Source organism: Chenopodium album, chromosome 4 (assembly GCF_948465745.1).
Source record: "Chenopodium album chromosome 4, dcCheAlbu1.1, whole genome shotgun sequence".
Lineage (NCBI taxonomy): Eukaryota > Viridiplantae > Streptophyta > Magnoliopsida > Caryophyllales > Amaranthaceae > Chenopodium > Chenopodium album.
Window position 1 is genome coordinate 67,190,726 of NC_137837.1, and position 18,735 is coordinate 67,209,460.

General features: G+C 36.7%; 1 protein-coding gene across 1 annotated transcript; it reads left to right on the forward strand.

Moving 5' to 3' along the window:
• The first annotated feature begins 9,308 nt into the window (after positions 1-9,308).
• On the forward strand, positions 9,309-18,193 carry LOC145629219 (sodium/calcium exchanger NCL-like). The gene is made up of 7 exons (XM_081681764.1): positions 9,309-9,795; positions 11,107-11,292; positions 11,531-11,712; positions 15,625-15,770; positions 15,870-16,149; positions 16,240-16,542; positions 17,703-18,193. Exons 1-7 carry the CDS (start codon positions 9,426-9,428, stop codon positions 17,949-17,951), a joined length of 1,716 nt encoding a protein of 571 aa, XP_081537890.1. The 5' UTR covers positions 9,309-9,425; the 3' UTR covers positions 17,952-18,193.
• Positions 18,194-18,735: the final 542 nt, after the last annotated feature.

The following is an 18,735-nucleotide window of genomic DNA, read 5'->3' on the forward strand; positions in this document are numbered from 1 at the left end:
GGAAATTCCAACTTGATGTCTCGGTCACGGTTGTCATCATGGTGTCGTTGGCGGTGTTCCCTTCTCCGGTGAGGAGAGTGAGAGTCATCTTCTTCACTAGGGCTCCTCCTCCTTCTAGGACTTCTTCTATTCTCCAAGACCTCAAGAAGTCTATCAAACTTCCTTTCTAGAGCATCCAATCTAGAGTTTTCATTGTAACCTTCATCATCTTCATAATAGTATCTATCACCCATGTTTGAAGATAGAAAGCTTGTATTTTTGAGGGAAATTTCAAATTTTTGTGGGAAAAGATGAGATCTTTTGAGAGGGGGAAAGAGAAAATAAAAAAAGGTAGGATCTTTCTAGGCTAATAACCTAGGCTCTTGATACTAAATGATATGAGATATCCAAGGAAAGACAAGTAAAAGGGAGGAGAAATCAAGTAACAACAAGTTCAAACCAACAAACCAAGATAACCTATCTCAAATTCACAAAGATAGATGAAATAGGGGTCTTAATCAAAGCCAACACCAAGTAAAACTAAGATTAAGGTGTAACCACAAAGATTACAAGGGATGCAATCACAAAGAAAGAAAGATAATCACAAAGATTATGGTAGAGAGTGAAAGTCTCTTGATTACAAAGTTCAACAAAAATTAATATGCAAAAACGTCTTAAAACAACTTAAATAGTTCGCACAAACTGGCAGAAAAACGGAAAAAAGGTTCGGCCGAACTCTGGGTAAGTTCGGTCGAACTTGTGGGTAGGTTCGGTCGAACTTTTTGAGTTCGGCCACTCCTGCAAAGATGCAAAAATCAGTTCTGAAACTGCCTGGGAGTTCGGGCGAACCACAATGTAGGTTCGGCCGAACTGCCCTGCTCCTGGACAGCTCAACTTCAAACATTCATAAATTCTTCGTTTCTCGCTCAAATTTGGAATGTGACTAGTCGTTGGAAAGCTCTTGAACTCTACTTTCACCTCCAACTTGAATCACCTAAAAATTCCTTGTAACGAAGGAGATATGGCTGAATGAAGTAGCTGCATCATATATTGATAAGCTTCTTTTCTTCAAGTGTGATGATGGTTAGCCCCGAAAGGTGACCTCCAAGGAGCTTGGATCTACTTCGTGTCATGACACGTGGCATGTCTTCCACTTCTTCCACTAAGTTCCATGCACCCGCGTCAGAAATACCTTGGCAGGTTCATCTTTCTTTACATCTTTATTTTCCCCACTTGTACTACCTTCTTTAGACTTAGTTGTTTTCCATCTCGAAGCATGGCATACATCACATTCATCCTTGTCCGAATGTTCACCTCGATAGAGAATGCAATTATTAGGGCAAGCATCAATTTTTTCATACCCAAGACCCAAGGTATTAATCATTCTTTTGGACTCATAATATGAAGATGGGAAATCCATAATTTGAGGAAATGCTTCAATTAGAAGTTCAAGAATCATTGTAAAGGATTCAGCAGATAAGTGATGCGTACACTTTATGTGAAACATTCGAACAAGAAATGAAAGTTTAGAGAATGTCTTACATCCATCATATAATTCCTTATTTGAAGCTTCTAATAGTCTCTCAAAATTAGCTTTTTCTTTTTCATTCATCACTTACGTTGCGGATGGAGTAGGATCATCAATCGAGGAATGGTCAAAAAAGTCGGGCTCACTTTGATCACTAGATCCAGCATGATGTGGATCTACAGGTTCAGGCTCATTCACATTGGACATATTAACACCAAAAGCATCTCCTAATAAGCCTCTCATATCATCTCGACCTATAACCCCATGTTGAGCCCCTTCACTAGTGCTTCCAGCAACATCCCCAATTGAACCATGCTGATCACTAAACATGCGCTCAAGAACTGGTCCTCTGCCATGAAAAATCCATTTCTTGTATCGCTTGTCAAAACCTTGAAACAAATAAAATATGCTCCTCTATTTCTGGTATTGTCAACCACTCATCCACCCTACATTTCTTACAAGGGCAGAGAGCTTTTCCATCTACAAGCCCTTCTTTAGCCAACTTAATGAATTTGATAGTTCCACTACGATAAGTTGGATGGCTATTGGGTATTTCAATCCAACTTGTATCGATATCCATGCTTTTCAAATAAGATTATCCTTACAAACAAATTTAAGAAAATAAAAAAAAAGCAAGCTTTGAAGTATACTATGAAAAAAATAAGACTCAAAGCCACAATGAAAGGCATCTAACTTTAATTTGATTTATAACAGTATAACCTAACAAGGTCATATAGAAGCAATATGAATATAAATCTCATAGATACTCTAAGCTCTTATAATGGTAAAAAGAAATAAGATGTTATTTCACTATTAACTAAATCTAAATATATTATTAAGGTATATACTATGTTAAGGTATACGACTATGGTGATATACAATAATAGTTTAAGAATTATAATTAGGAACATCCTTAACTCAAATTTGTAATGTTATGACAAAGCCTTTTTTATTTTTTTGTCTTTTTCATTCTTTATGTCAATTAGTATATATGCAGTCATGTATACTAATTGACTCTTTAACTAAATAGTGTAGACCAAGAAGACTATGCTTTTATCATAAAGAAAACTTATAGGAGCAGACCTTCTACGTAATTTAGGGCTTAAACTAATTAGCTAAGACAACTAGTTAATTTGTGTATATTAGAAAATACCATTAGTAAGCGAGCCGTAACTATCCATTGCTAATCACAATCATCTATTGGCTATTACACTTCACACAGTACAGCACTAATAACATAGAAGTAATAATTAATACCTAATAACTCATATTTGAAGTTGCATGTGTAAATATTAAAACAATATTACAGCACTAGTGGGTCACTATCTCAATTCACTATTATAATAAACATAGTACCAAAGTCTCAAATTTTAATCAAAGGAAATTCTGATCTTAGACAGAAAATAAATATCAATAGATTATTTTTACTTTTATCTAAGTAGGATGATGAAGATATAAGAAAGTTCCTAACAAAAACCCAGAAAATCTTGAAATTCCTAACAAAACCCCGAACTGAAGGAAAGCCCCAATTACATTAGAGAAAATCCCACAAAAATAATAAGAATAGAGAGTTATTGTAGCAATTGTAGTCAAGAAAAACACATGAATTGCAGGTAGAAAATACAAAGAAAAATCAAAGTCACATCAAACAACGAACGATTTCAAAAGGATTACAACAAATTGGAGCCCAGAAAAATCATAAATTATTAAGACGAAAACGAAAGAAATTAGAGTTCTTACCTCTTAATCTACAATTGATTCTTGAGTTTCCGCCAAAAAAATCACCAATTAACCATGAATCAATCTTCAATAGCTAGGTTTTTGAGAAATTTGAGTGTGCAAGGAAAGTGTACTGTTTAATTAGACTTTAGAATAGAACCCTATAACTTCCACGTTGTAGCTTAGGTTGATTTGCTTTTTTCATTTTTTTTTAATTTTTTTTTCACTTTTTTAATAGATAGATATGTATGCTGCCCTATTTTTTGGTAAAATTGGAGAGGCGCCAAACAAAAATTTAGAGCCCGCCTTTTATATTTGGCATGAAATAGTGGGATAATTTAGCGATGCTATAAAGTGTAGAATAAAGTGTCGAAATTATAAGGGAAAAAAATAACAACAGCGACAATTCATTAAGTGTAGGAAAAAAAGTGTAGGAATAGTAAGGAATTTGTAGTAGTGAATAACCTAACTTAATTAACATAAATATTCTCACCTAATTTAATTCACCCAAAACCAGATTCAATCAACAATCAACATAAATTCCAAAAATCATCAACTTCCATCAATCTTCATCCCAGCTCCACAAACTCATCCAACCACCACTTTCAATGTCGCCGCCACCTCTAGCCACCACCTTCAATGGCGCCACCACTGAAGACCACCTTCTATTTTGCCACCACTAAAGACCACCTTCGATTTCGCCGCCTTTGACCACCACCCCTTCCTCTCCAGCAGTGTTCCTATTTCCCCCTCTCTCTCTTCAAATCGTTTAAATATGATGGTTTGGAGTGGTTTTCGTGAGTTCGGGTTGGTTCATGGTGACGACGGGTTGGATTTTACGGTGGGTGAAGCTGGTTTAGAGGTGGTTTAGGGTAGGGAGTGGTTTTCGTGGGTGAATCGTGGGTGAGTGAGGCTGGTTTCAAGTGGTTCAAGGTGAGGGGTGGATTTCGCGGTGGTGGGTTCGAGGAGGTTCATGTGAGTGGGCCAGTGGGGGTTGGGTGGTGTTAGGGTGGTTCATGATTGAATGGTGATGGGTTCGAGGTGATTCAAGGTGAGTGCATGGGTTTGTGGTGGCTATATGGTAGGTGGTGTTGATAAGGGTGGTGGTGGATTGGTTAGTGTTGGCAGTGGACTGGTGGTGGTGTTTGAATTATTAAACATCCCCCCTCTCTCTCTTACCCTTAATTGTATATCATTTAATTCATTAATTACACATTACGAAATTTTTCCTAGGAGTCCGCGAACCTCCCAAAGTTGCAACTAACTTGAAACGGAGGTAGTATTACAATATTTTTTTAAAAAAATACCACAAGACTTCTTTGTCCTATTTTCTTAGCTTTTTTCTCCAAGCCAAACCACACATGACACATCACCAACAACATATCTCTACTCCGCCCATTTTCTCTCTCCTCCTTTCTTAGCTTTTCCTCCAAGCCAGACCACACATCACCAACAACCATACCTCTACTCCACCCATTTTCTCTCCCCTCTTTGCCAAATTGCTGCAATTAAAGCCCGAGATTGTAGAAATTGGGTGATTGATGTGAAAAATTGCGATAATTAACCTTAAGATCATCAACAACATTTGAAGTAGTGAAATCGATGAGAACCAGAGAAATGTGAGCTCGTTTTCTTCGTGGTATCTTAGATCGAACATTCTTTGTCAAAAATTCAGCAACAAAACACAACAATAGTAATATGATAGATTGTAGAATATTTGTAGAGTGCGACTGGTTTGGTCAGGGGTTACTTGTAGGGTGTTACTGGTTTGGTCAGGGGTTACTTGTAGGGTGTTGCTGTTTTGGTCAGGGGTTACTTGTAGGGTGTTATTATTGGTTTGGTATGGGGCCTACAATGCAAGTAACTATTGAATAAGTAACTCATACAAGTAACCCTTGAATAAGTAACTCATGTATAAGTAACCCTTGAATAAGTAACTCATACAAGTAACCCTTGAATAAGTAACTCATGTATAAGTAACCCTTGAATAAGTAACTCATACAAGTAACCCACGAATAAGTAAATCATACAAGTAACCCTTGAATAAGTAGCTCATACAAGTAACCCTTGAATTAACCCATATAAGTAACCTTTGAATAAGTAATCCATACAAGTAACCCCTGAAAAAAAAAATACAAGTAACCCCTGAAAAATACAAGCAATCATGACAAAACCAGTAACCCCGTTATGTGCGTGAATAGTAACCCTGTTATGTGTGCATTTGGGTCCGTTATTTTTGCTGATTTGGCAGCAGGCCACACGGTGTGGCCCGCTGCACCAAAAAGGCTATGTCCGTAATATTATTTGATTTATTTACGATCACTTTAGGTCAAAATCAAGTGAAGTGAATTTTTTCATAGTGAATTTCAATTTTTCATACTCTGCTATTCCAAATTTGTACACCATTTAATCATTTGCTCTATTCATTTATAATTTTATGTATTTTTTTTGGAAAATTTGCGAATTGCAGCCATTTAAATTTTTTTTTGCAAATTGCAGCCCAAAAGTTCGTATAAATTGTAAATTGCAGCCCGATTCAAATTTTTCATCGGTTTACATGTTGAAAAAATCTTCGGTTAAGGTTGTAGGGGTCAATTTAGTTCCTAGGGGCCCGAATTGAGCTCGGAATTAGCAAAAAAAAAAAACGTATGTGTCTCATATTTACAGTTTCCCACAAATCGATAAATTTTTTTTTACGTAAAACGAGATACTTGCGGTATTTTTTTGCTAATTCCGAGCTCAATTCGGACCCCTAAGAACTAAAATAACCCCTAAAATCTTAATCGAAGATTTTTCAACTTGTAAACCAATGAAAAAGTTGAATCGGGCTGCAATTTACAATTTATTTGAACTTTTGGGTTGCAATTTGCAATTTTTTTTTAAATGGCTGCAATTTGCAAATGTTCCTATTTTTTTATTACTCAAATTCTTATATGTGGCTGACCACACCGTGTGACAAACCATTATAAGGGTTACTTCGTTAGTATATTAAGGGTTACTTGGTCAATGTTAAAAGAATTTACTTTGTCAATGTTATAGGGTTACTCACTTAGTGTTATAGGGATTACTCAGTCAGTATAGGGGTTAGTCAGTATTATAGCGATTACTTGATCAGTTTTGTAGGGGTTATTTGTTAGTTTATAGATGGCCACACGGTTGTGGCCAGCCACACACAAGACATGCTGTTTTTATTAATATATAAACCCTTAATTGTTGTTACACCCATATACTTCCTTTGTTTCTATTTAGTTGACGTGTTTGATTTAGACACATATATTAAGGAGATGAGAGAGAGTGAGATAGAATAAAAAAGTAAGTGGGGATACCTTGTAAATACAAGGTAAAAAAATTTACCCTAAAAAAAAATGTGTCAACTTAAAAAAAAATTCTTAAAAAAAATGCGTGCCAACTATAAAGAACGGAGGTAGTATCATCCATAACGGTTAAATGACGTTTATAGTTTTACCGGATGATTGCAATTCTTTGGAAACAGACGAAGTAATCACACGTAGACTTTCCTTCAAAAAAAAAAAAAAAAAAAAAAAAAAAAAAAAAAAAACCACACGTAGACTAGTCTATACCGACATCAACCCGACTACTGATTGGATCAAATCCAAGACGATCCATCCAAAAACCTCCTATCTATCGTCACTTTCACAAAATCAAAGAAGACCGGGCCACTAGGGTACCAATCACAATCACCACGTTCCTTGCCTTTTCAAACACTTGTAATTAATTATTAATGCTATTAAATCAATCTAATATTACTCTATCTACTCACAGGTGCGAATTCAGGAATAAAAGACGGGGCTAAAAAATGATAAAGTTATCAAAAAAAAAGAAAAAAAAAATGCTCGTGGGGAATCAAACTTAAAACCTCTCTCTCACCAAATTACTATGAAAAACTCCAACAAACCAATTGAGCTGAGTTATCACTAACATCATAATATGTAAGACAAATATTAGCTATTTATTAGTTACTCTAGGGGGGCCATACTATATATTACATATTTCACCAGTTGGGGCACGGGGAGCCGGGCCTCCACCAGCCCCCCTGGCTCCGCCCATGTCTACTCATGTTATTCTACTCCCTTCGTTCACAAAAGTTCGACCTTTTTAGTCTAATCTATATTTATATCTATACTTAGTATTTAAAAAGTATAATCAAGAAACTAAAAAAGACACATGTCCCCATCCATTCTATTATACTTCTCTAATCATAGTGCCACATGTCATCTTACACTATTAATTTTTTATTACACCATTTTTTTTAATTCTTTCATTAAACTTATATTTCATCTTTCATACACACTTCATATCTCCCCTTTAATTCAACTTTTTCCTATTCTCTCTTTAATTTTAGCCCTTCCACCTTCTATTTAAGTCTTTTTTCGATTAAAGTTCCAAAATTTTAATTTCTTTAATCATTCCGATCATATTATACCCTATAATGACTTACTGATATTTCTTCACTTATATCTCTATACAATTTTTCCGATTACATATTATCCCCTATAATGACTTATTGATATTTCCTCACTTATCTCTCAATATAATTTTATATGAATAACCCGTGCATTGCACGGGCCAGAAGGCTACTTTTAGTTTTAAAATGATTAACCCATTTGTATTAAAATACCCACCAATTTACAACAATATTGGTGTACTATTAATTAGCTTTTCTATATATAATTTTGTTTTTTCATGTACTTGTTATACTCTATCCGTTTCATAATGTTAGGGCCTGTTCTCATTGACTGAACTCAACTGAACTGAACTGAACTGAATTGGGCTGAACTGAACTGAAATGAATATTTTATAAGAGAAGGAAATTAGGAACTGAACTGAACTGAGCTGAGTTGAGCTGAACTGAACTGAACTGAACTAAGCTGAACTGAACTAAACTAAACTGAACTGAACTGAACTGAACGGAACTGAACTGAATTTCAACGTAAGAGAACAGGCCCTTAGTCCCATATGCTATTTTGGGTGTTTCAAAAAGATCTACCTGTATTGAATATATTTTATTTATAACTTATTTTTTTTTGAATTAATTGAATGTGATTAATGACATGACTGTAAGTAAGAAAAATTTTACCTTAAATTATGCAATTATGACTTGTGCTTTTCCTAATGAAAAATAAAAAAATTTAAATAATGTAAACCAATTATGAAATTTGTTGTACTTTAATGTTAGATTCCAAATATATTTGTTTTCTTATTTTATGCGATTGATTTCATATGGGACTTGTATTATGAAACGAAGGGATTACAGATTACCTTTTCTCTTTAGTCTTTTACTCCATATAAAATTCATGTAAATTTATGTTTCTAATATACTTTTTTTTTATTTAATTTTTTTAATATCCATAAAATCAACCCAGAAACGTCATTCTTTAGAAATGAAGTTATTACAAAACTGTACCTGTTATTTAACTACTCAACTCCCCAGTCCCCATTATTACATCAAACTCACATATTGACATTAAAATTGAAATAAGGCCCCGTTTGGTTTAATGTAAAACATTTTCAATGTAAAATTAGTTTTCATGGAAAACATATTTTCAAGGAAAAACACAATTGCAAATTAGTTTTTCTTTGTTTGGTTGCATACAAGAAAAGTCCAAGAAAAATAAAAATTAAGAGTGGAAATGTAAGAATGAATGAGAGGGAAGTAAAAAAAGAGGTAATGAGGAGAGAGGAAAATGTGGCTTCCCTTGTTTTGGGAAGGAAAATGTTTTCCATCATTAAGGATGGAATTTTCCACCATTGGAAAAATTGTTTTCCACCCCTTAACAAACCAAACAAAGAAAAATGGGAAGAAAATGAAAAATTCATTTTCCATGAAAATCTTTTACATCAAACCAAACATGGCCTAAATCTAAATCTTTATCATTACACTTTCTACGTGCCTCATACACGGGGCAAACTCGAGATCAAACTCACAAATTGAGATTAAAATAAATCTTAAACTATATCATTACACGGTCTACGCGCCTCGTACACGGGGCGCACTCTAGAGTGTCCCATTAATAATAATTAATTAATCGGTTGGTTAATACTTTATCGGCCGCATTTGGTGGCAATCTGGCCGTACAAATTCCTAACATTTGAACATTACTTATGTCATAAAATGACAATTCATTTATAAGATCCACGATTTTCAATTTTTTTTTTTGTCAAACCCCACCAAATCACCATGAAACTTGGTTACACCCCCATTTTCTCTCTCCTAATTCTCTTCATCGCCACCGTCTACGCCACCAGTGAAGGCGGCGATCCAATATCCGGCAGAATTGGCGATGTGGGTTCATCGTATATTCGATTTCCATCCCTTAAATCAGTGTTTACTGCTGAAACATGTGAACAGAGTTATGGGTTTTTGCCATGTACTACAACTGCGTTGGGAAATTGTTTCTTGATTTTAGTTTATGGATTTTTGATGTATACTGCTGCTACTTATCTGTCTAATGGAAGTGAACTTTTGTTGGAGATTTTGGGTCCTGGTATTATTGGTGGGCTCTTTCTTCCTATTCTTGGTGCTCTTCCAGATGCAATGCTCATCCTTGGTAATTTTTAAATTTTATTTTGTAATTTGTACTTGTTGTTTTGGATTGTTATATTGTTGTGGATGAGAAACTTGAGGCGTTATAAGACATGAGATCAAATCTTGTCTATGTCGCTTACTTTTGTGGAATTGTGGCTATCTTTAGACTAAAAGTAAAAAAAAAAGTAAAATATTCCATGGTTTCTATAATTGGGATTGGGCCATTGGGGTATGGTTAAGTTTTGATGAGAATATGATGCTATTATAATATGTTACCGTTTTATTTTTATAATTTGATGTTTAATTTGGAATTGCATTGATTTTGATTGATGATTTAATACAATTTGATGTGTTTGTGTATTTTTAGGTTACTAATTCATGTAATTGTGTGGTATTAATTCTTATTATTACTGAATGATGAATTTCTTACATCAATCCCGTGGACTGTGGTACATTGAGATGTTACTTTACATTTTCCCGTGTGCTCGGCACATGTGAAGGGAAAGTGAGAGGGCGTAAAATTACATTCAGATGTAACGTGGACACCCTAACGAACTTTAGGTGGATCATGAACGAAAAAGTTCTTTGTCAAATAGAATAGCTTCCAATAGAATATTCAAAATTTACAGATTTGTCTAATGTCCCACACCTAAATTTACTTCAGTTGGGTGTCTAAACTGGTCATAAATAATTCAAGAAAGATTAACAAAAATATTTTAATGGTTATATCTTATATGGGAAGTTTGACTTTTTTATTGTTTAAATCTTTAATTTACAAGGATCATGCTACAGTGACTTGATTGTGATTTATTTTTCCATTACTAATTCAGTATGTGCTTGTTTATACTGGGTCTCAAGAATAGTATTTGTGCAATTGTTGGTTTACTGTTCAAAATTGAATGTATATATATAACAATGATATTCATGAACTGATGAAGGAACTTTGTTTTATATGAGACATTTGGACTTGAGTTTAGCTTGTTTCTTGAATGAACTTTCTTTTATTGCAGCTTGATTGGATCAGTCATTCCAAGAGTCATTTAATTCATTGTTATAAAGTCATAATGCTGCTCTATGTTTATTTTTGGATCCTTAGTCCTAGTTGATCTGATACTACGTAGTACATTTAGTGTATGATTCTCAAGCAAGTTACTTGATAAAAAAAAAAAAAAAAAAACTAAATATCATTGTCACAGATCACATCTAGTAACTGCTTATCGAACAATTACTTTTTAGTTTCCTACAAAGGTTACAAAATCAGTTGAATATTGTTGTTACTTACTACACAGGCGTTTGAATATGTTGTTTTACACTTTTCGATTTTCTCGTGCAGTATCTGGCCTTTCTGGAACTCCTGCAATTGCTCAAGATCAGGTTTCAGTTGGTATGGGGTTGCTAGCTGGTTCGACAGTCATGCTTCTTACAGTTATATGGGGTTCTTGTGTTTTGATTGGCAAATGTGACCTTGAGAATAACCGTGCAATTGATGAACAGGATACAAAAGGATTTAGTTTACTAGGTGGGTGCCTATCAATAGTTAATTATTGGCATGTTTGTTTGTTTGTTAATCAATTACCTTTGGTTTTGCTTGGCCAAATGCCTGCTTAAAATTTCAATACCATGTGCAGATGAACTGACCTACATCTGCATTGCTACACATGCAACATCAATATATGTGAATTGTTCATTTCTTTGAACAGCTATAGTCTGCAGGGGCACTTATGACTAAATATCTTTTTTCCGATTTATTTCTTCAGGTTCTGGTGTTTCTACTGATATTTGGACTAGTTATGCTGCAAGGATCATGGCTATTTCTGTATTGCCCTTTCTTGTCGTCCAATTGCCTCAAGCTCTCAATTCAAGTTCAGGAAGACATTTGGCTGTGCTAATTGGCCTCATATTATCTCTTGTTATGCTGCTTAGCTACTGTGCTTTTCAGGTAATTAACTAATATGCTTTGGATAGGATGTGTGGCATTGTAAATATATGCTAAATAGTTGATTCAGGTGAATATGAGCCACTCAATCAATCAATCAATCAAAGCCTTAATCCCAAAAGTGGGGTCGGCTAACATGAACCAAATTTGATTATTCCGTGTAGTCATCAACATAAATCTTTCTCCTCCATCCCTTACGATCCAAAACTTCATCCTCACGTAAATCCATGCACTTCATATCCTTCCTCACTCCTTCCAACCAAGTCATCTTTGGTCTCCCTCTTCCTCGTTTAATCCCTCCATGGTCCCACTCTTCCACTCTTCGCACCGGTGCACCCTCGGGTCTCCGTCTTACATGTCCAAACCAACGCAGCCGATTTTCCCTTAATTTATCTACAATGCCCGCCACACCTACTTTCTTGCGAATAACCTCATTTCTGATTCTATCTCTTAAAGTGTTTCCACACATCCACCTTAACATGCGCATTTCCGTAACCTCCATCTTTTTAATATGCTCTTTCTTAGAAGCCCAACATTCTGTACCATAGAGCAACACTGGTCTTATGGCAGTCCTGTAGAATTTTCCCTTCAACTTTAAGGGAATGCTGCGGTCGCATAACACTCCCGTGGCCGCTCTCCATTTAAGCCACCCTGACTTAATCCTGTGGGTCACGTCTTGATCAATGTCACCATTCTTCTGGATGATCGACCCTAGGTACTTAAAACATTCACTCATGGTCAAATCCTTTCCATCCAAACTCACCACTTCATTGCTTGTCCCCCTCTGAGTGCCAAAACGACATACCAAATATTCAGTCTTACTCCGACTTAGCTTAAACCCTCTAGATTCCAACCTTTGCCTCCATTGCTCCAACTTGACATTAACCCCATCCTTAGTCTCATCCACCAAAACGATATCATCTGCGAACAGCATACACCATGGAACCTCATCTTGAATTGGTCTAGTTAATTCATCTAGAACCGTTGCAAAAAGAAAAGGGCTTAATGCAGACCCTTGATGCAATCCGATTGTAATAGGGAAATCTTTTGTCAACCCTCCGCATGTCCTCACATTTGTTGACACATCCCGATACATATCCTTAACTAGGTCTACATACCTTCGTGGGATACCTTTCTTCAACATTGCCCACCAAAGTATCTCTCTTGGCACCTTGTCATATGCCTTCTCTAAATCAATAAAGACCATATGAAGATCTTTCTTCTTTACCCTATAAAACTCCATCATTTGTCTTATCAAATGGATTGCCTCCATAGTAGATCTCCCAGGCATAAAACCAAATTGGTTATCTGAAATGCTTGTGCATGCCCTCAACCTTTGTTCAATCACCCTTTCCCACAACTTCATAGTATGGCTCATAAGCTTAATTCCTCGATAGTTAGAACAATCTTGAGCGTCTCCTTTGTTTTTATAAACCGGGACCAAGGTGCTCTTCCTCCAATCTTGTGGGATCCTTGTAGCCGTCCATATCTTGTTGAAAAGGTTTGTTAACCAATCAATACCAATCTTACCCAAACACCTCCACACCTCTATCGGTACCCCATCAGGGCCAACCGCCTTCTTAGGTTTCATCTTCCTCAGTGCAATCTCCACCTCTACTCTCCTAATCCTTCGCACATACTCCATGTTGATTTCTTCATCACTCATAGAGGTATCTCCTATCACAACTCCATTACTTCCATTAAACAATTCATCGAAGTACCCCTTCCACCTATCCTTGATGTCCTCCTCTTGCACTAGGACCATTTGGTTCTTATCTTTGACACACTTCACCATGCCAATATCCTTCCTTGCCTCTTGTCTTCTCTTTGCCATCTTATAAATGATCCTTTCTCCCTCCTTGGAATCAAGCTTTTCATAAACCTCCTGATATGCCTTTTCTTTTGCTTGGCGAACAGCTGCCTTTGCCTTACTCTTAGCCTCCTTATACGCTGCAAAGGTTTCATCACTCCTACATTTTCCTAAGGCTTGATAGCATTCCCTTTTTTGCTTAATTACTGCTTTCACCTCTTCATTCCACCACGAAGTATCTCTCTGTACCGAAGTTCTTCCCCTTACTTCCCCTAAGACCTCTTTGGCCACTCTTAGGAAACAGTTCTTCATTCGTAACCAGGTCATGTCCGGATCCACCTCTCCATCCCAATCCGCTTCTTCAATTACCTTTTCTGTAAAAACCTTAGCTTTTGCATCCCTTAGGGTCCACCATCTTATCCTTGGTTCTTCTTGTCTAACTTTTTTCTTCGCCTTCTCTTTCAGACGAATAGTCATTACCAATAGCCGGTGTTGGGTGACCACACTCTCCCCTGGGATAACCTTACAGTTTATGCAACTTTGTCTATCTATGCTCCTTGTGAGCAGGAAGTCTATTTGAGTTGCATTTGCTCCATTCCGAAAAGTTATCAAGTGTGAATCCCTCTTCTTAAACCAAGTATTAGCCAAAATTAAATCATATGATTGGGCAAAATCCATAATAGCTTCACCACCGGCGTCCCTCTGCCCATACCCAAAGCCTCCATGGACACTCTCATAGCCATCTCGGCTCGCCCCAACGTGCCCATTTAGATCCCCTCCAATATATAACTTCTCTGAGTGGTGGACACCCTGCACCACCTCGTCTAGGTCCTCCCAAAATTGTCGTTTCTCTTCTGCATCTAAACCCACTTGGGGAGCATAAGCACTGATAACATTCACAATCTCCTTGCCACATAGCAACTTCAGCCTTATCAACCTATCGTTCTTCCGATAGACCTCGATCACCTCTTTTGCCAACCTCTCATCGAGAACCACACCAACTCCGTTCCTAGCTCCACCATTCCTTGTTCTGTGGCTCGTTTCTTGCCCAACATACCATACCTTATACCCCAAAACCAAGCCTCGAGCTCCTTCTCCTGTCCATCTTGTCTCTTGGAGGCACATGATGTTCACGCGTCGTCTTTTCATTACTTCTACCAATTCTGCTGATTTTCCCGTAAGAGACCCCACATTCCAAGAACCAATCCGCAAACTAAATTCTTTTCTCCCACGCTCCCTCCTGATCCCAACTCCAAGTCCTTGATTATTTGACACCACAATTGGGCAATATGGCGCGTCGCTTCTGGGCGACGACCTAGCAACCCTTACATACTTATCACTGCACCCGGGTCTGGGAAGTGCAGCGCGTCGCTCAGTAGGGAACGCCCCAATGGCACGCCCTTGCTCATTTGACACCACACTCGGGCAATGTGGCGCGTCGCTTCTGGGCGACGACCTAGCAACCCTTGCATACTTATCACTACACCCGGGTCTAGGAAGTGCAGCGCGTCGCTGAGTAGGGAACGCCCCCACGAAAATATCTGTTTGGCTCATGTCATGGGATGTGACGAAGTTTTATACTGGCTGTCACTGGCCTACCGTAACCCTCCTCCTTTATCCAGGCTTGGGACTGGCAGCGGGAAACCCACTGGCGGAGTTAGGTGAATATGAGCCACTGATTTTGATAAATATATATTTTCTTCCATATGGCTGAATTTATGTTGGAATTCTAGCTATGTCCTCAGAATTCCATATGTGCCTTTTTATATGGCTTTAGAGGTTCTTTGTTGCTGCATTTTTCTTGTTATTTGGGCTGATAATATAGCAACACCTGCATTATTGTAGTTTTTGTGATAAGTGTAGTAGGAAATCATTTTACATTTTTAATATTACTTGTAACTAACTACTTACGTCTTTCTTTGTTGAGTATATGAGTCCATGATGCAGGAAAACTTGAAGAGAAAAAAAAATCCGAATGTCTGAATCTGACGAGTCTTAGATTCCAAAAATTAGAGCTTTATCATCTCATTTTTAAATCAATGTTCAGATAAGACTCTGAATTATCTTTGTTAGCTGGTCTGAGATTCATTATTTTACCGAGGCAGGTTTTTCAACCTTGGATGCAAGAGAGGAGGCTTGACTACGTCAAGCATAAGCGTGTGCTGACAGGATTTCTTAAACATTTGAAAAAGCATTCTCTTGGAAAACTTTGCAATCCTGATGGCACTCTGAACGACGATGTTGTAAAGAAGTAAGTTCTACTAATACCGTCTTTTGATTGGTAATGCACCTGGCATGAAATAGGAACTCAAAAGATTTTGCTTTTCATTAATCGCCTGATGTTTGACAGGGTTTTTAAGGCAATTGACCGAGATGATAACGGTTTTCTCTCAAAAGGAGAACTTGGTGCATTTGTTGTTGGGATGAATTTTAAAGGGGTGAGTGTGGGCGTGGGTGAAGATGATATTGTAGAGAAAGTTATGAAAGAATTTGATGTAGAGCGTCCGGATGATAGGATTGATCTAGAAGAGTTTACTAAGGGAATCTCCAAGTTGCTTAATATTGTGAGAGGTGACAGGATTTCCCATAATAATGCTGACACAATGAAGTATTTAAATGACTATGATGAGGTTAGTTGGTCGTATAACAAAAGCTTTACTTCATATTTTCTAAAATTTTATCTGTTCGAAGGTTATAACTTTCTAAATCTTCATATGCAGGAAGCCGAAAGAGAGCATTTTCTGTTGGGTGATTCTGGTGAAGAGGGTGGTGAAGTTGTTGAAAATCCCAAGGCAACCACCATCAAGGCAGTAATATTTCTTGTGCTTGGAACTATTATTGCTGGTGTCTTTGCAGATCCATTAGTTGATGCTGTGGACAATTTCTCTGAAGCAACTAGCATTCCTTCTTTCTTTATCTCGTTTATTGCACTTCCTCTAGCAACCAACTCCAGTGAAGCTGTGTCAGCTATTATTTTTGCTACCAGGAAGAAGAAGAGATCTGCATCACTGACGTTTTCGGAGGTTGGTTTTTTTTTTTACTTCATTTATTATGATAGAGAGGTCTAGCAAGTTTGGAAGTGAATAAACATACCAAGTTTATAATATTTTGATCTAGTAGGATTAGACGACAACAATGCCTTAGTCCTAAAAAATTATTTGGGTTGGTTAACATGAATCGTCATAAGGAACCGTCCATTTAGGAAAAAGAGCATGGCAAGATATCGATTGAATAAGAGTTCGGGAAAAAAAGGAAAAAGAAAGGGAAGTGTGTAAAGTGAGAAACAAAAAGAGTATGAAAAAGAGGAAAAACATGTGAATAAAAACACATTAAGGTTTGAGAAAACCTTTGCAAGAGAAATAAGTAGAGTTTTGCAAAGCAAGAGTATTTAAAAATCTAGTAGGATTTGACACTCATCTAATTTTTTTTTCAATCTGTTGTCCGGGGGATATAACAGTGTTTTAATAGGATATAATAGTGTTTTAAAAGTATATAGACAAGATCTCACATGACTATAATTTTTCTTCCATATAAATCACAAAAATGGTTACAGAGAACTACAATAGTGTGTGGATAGTAGATAGTTTAGAGGGTACAATTTGTGCTAAGGTTTTTTTTTTTCTTCTTCCCATTTACAATCTATCACTCAAGTTAGTGCCTGTGGTATCTAGGTTAGTTTCTTAGTTGGTGTATTGATATTTTAGAACAAATGGCTTTGTTGAGTAACCTGCTATGGCTTTCACAACTTCTAGCGGTAGCTGATGTGTAAAAACTAAAAAGTCAATTTATTCCGGTATTCAGGGTCTGTTTTCTATAGATTGTACTCCCCGTGTCTTTTATTCACATGTTCATAATTGACTACCGTTTTCTATTTGTATTTACAGTAAATTATAATCACGTGGGATCCTATTAGAATTATCTCAGTATATATTTCCAAACTATGAGCTTTTTATACCTTTATCCATCTAAAATTAGTGGTAAAAGATAAATGCAATATTAGAAAATTTGTTGAGAAGGAAACAGACTATCTTCCCCATAGGTTTATGTCAAGTAATTAATTAATACAAATACAGTAATGGCTGAACTAAGATTTGCATCAATTAGAAATATGGACTTTTACTTTTACCCATGAGAAGATACTAAAGACATTTATGCTGTTTTTTTTTTTTCTTTTTTCCCACAGTTATATGGAGCAGCGACAATGAACAACGTACTCTGTCTCTCAGTGTTTTTGGCTTTAGTTTATGTGAGAGGATTGACTTGGAACTTCTCCTCTGAAGTGCTCGTCATATTCCTTGTTTGCATCATTATGGGTGGTCTTGGCAGCTTCCGCACTACATTCCCTCTCTGGACATGTTTTGTGGCCTTCCTTCTCTACCCATTATCACTGGTGCTTGTTTATGTCCTTGATTACGTCTTTGGTTGGTCATAGATCTGTACATGACAATCGATCACTGATCCTGAACAATAGGTTTCCTTTTCCTTGTTACTAAACATGCTCTTCTATTATTAGTAAGGGTTTCATCTCTCCCTTCCCCTCTCTTTTGGCCTCTTTCCCTCACATGTGTGCTTGAGGCGTCCTTGATGTAAAATGCGGCTTGAGTGAAGCAGCTATCTTCTATGCACATCCTCTCTTTGTACTAATTACATATATCTATGTATCTTTTCAAAACCTGAAGCTGAACCACAGTGTTTCTAGTCTTTCTACTTCTATATACAATGAAAATTTTCAGAAATGTCATCCATATTTTCAGAATTAACGTTCCCATCATTGTTCCACGCCAAAGGGCACTAATCTAGCTAGGTGATGGGCTACATATAGTTGCCGACCATTTTCAAGTGTGATCACACAATCGAAAGAATAAGCTCAAACTAGCTAATCCATCTTCAAGAATAAATTTTAAATCAGTAAAAAAGGTTGAAGAAAAAGTGATTTATAATAGCTGGTAATTTGGCTCTAGTATTGTAGTTTGCTCTAGTTAGTGTAGAACTGTAGAAGCTATGACACCATATATCTTTGTACTATACACTGCGAGCTAAGTGGACCTAGCAACTACTTCGTTTGATACATCCATCTCATTAATCTTGGTGTTTACCACATTATTCTGAACATCCACACATCTCCCAAACATCCAAGATGAGTACAAAAAGAAGGAGAAAACAAAATGCATGATCGGTATGTAAAAGTAAATTCATCTTGCTTCTTTAGCCTCTTT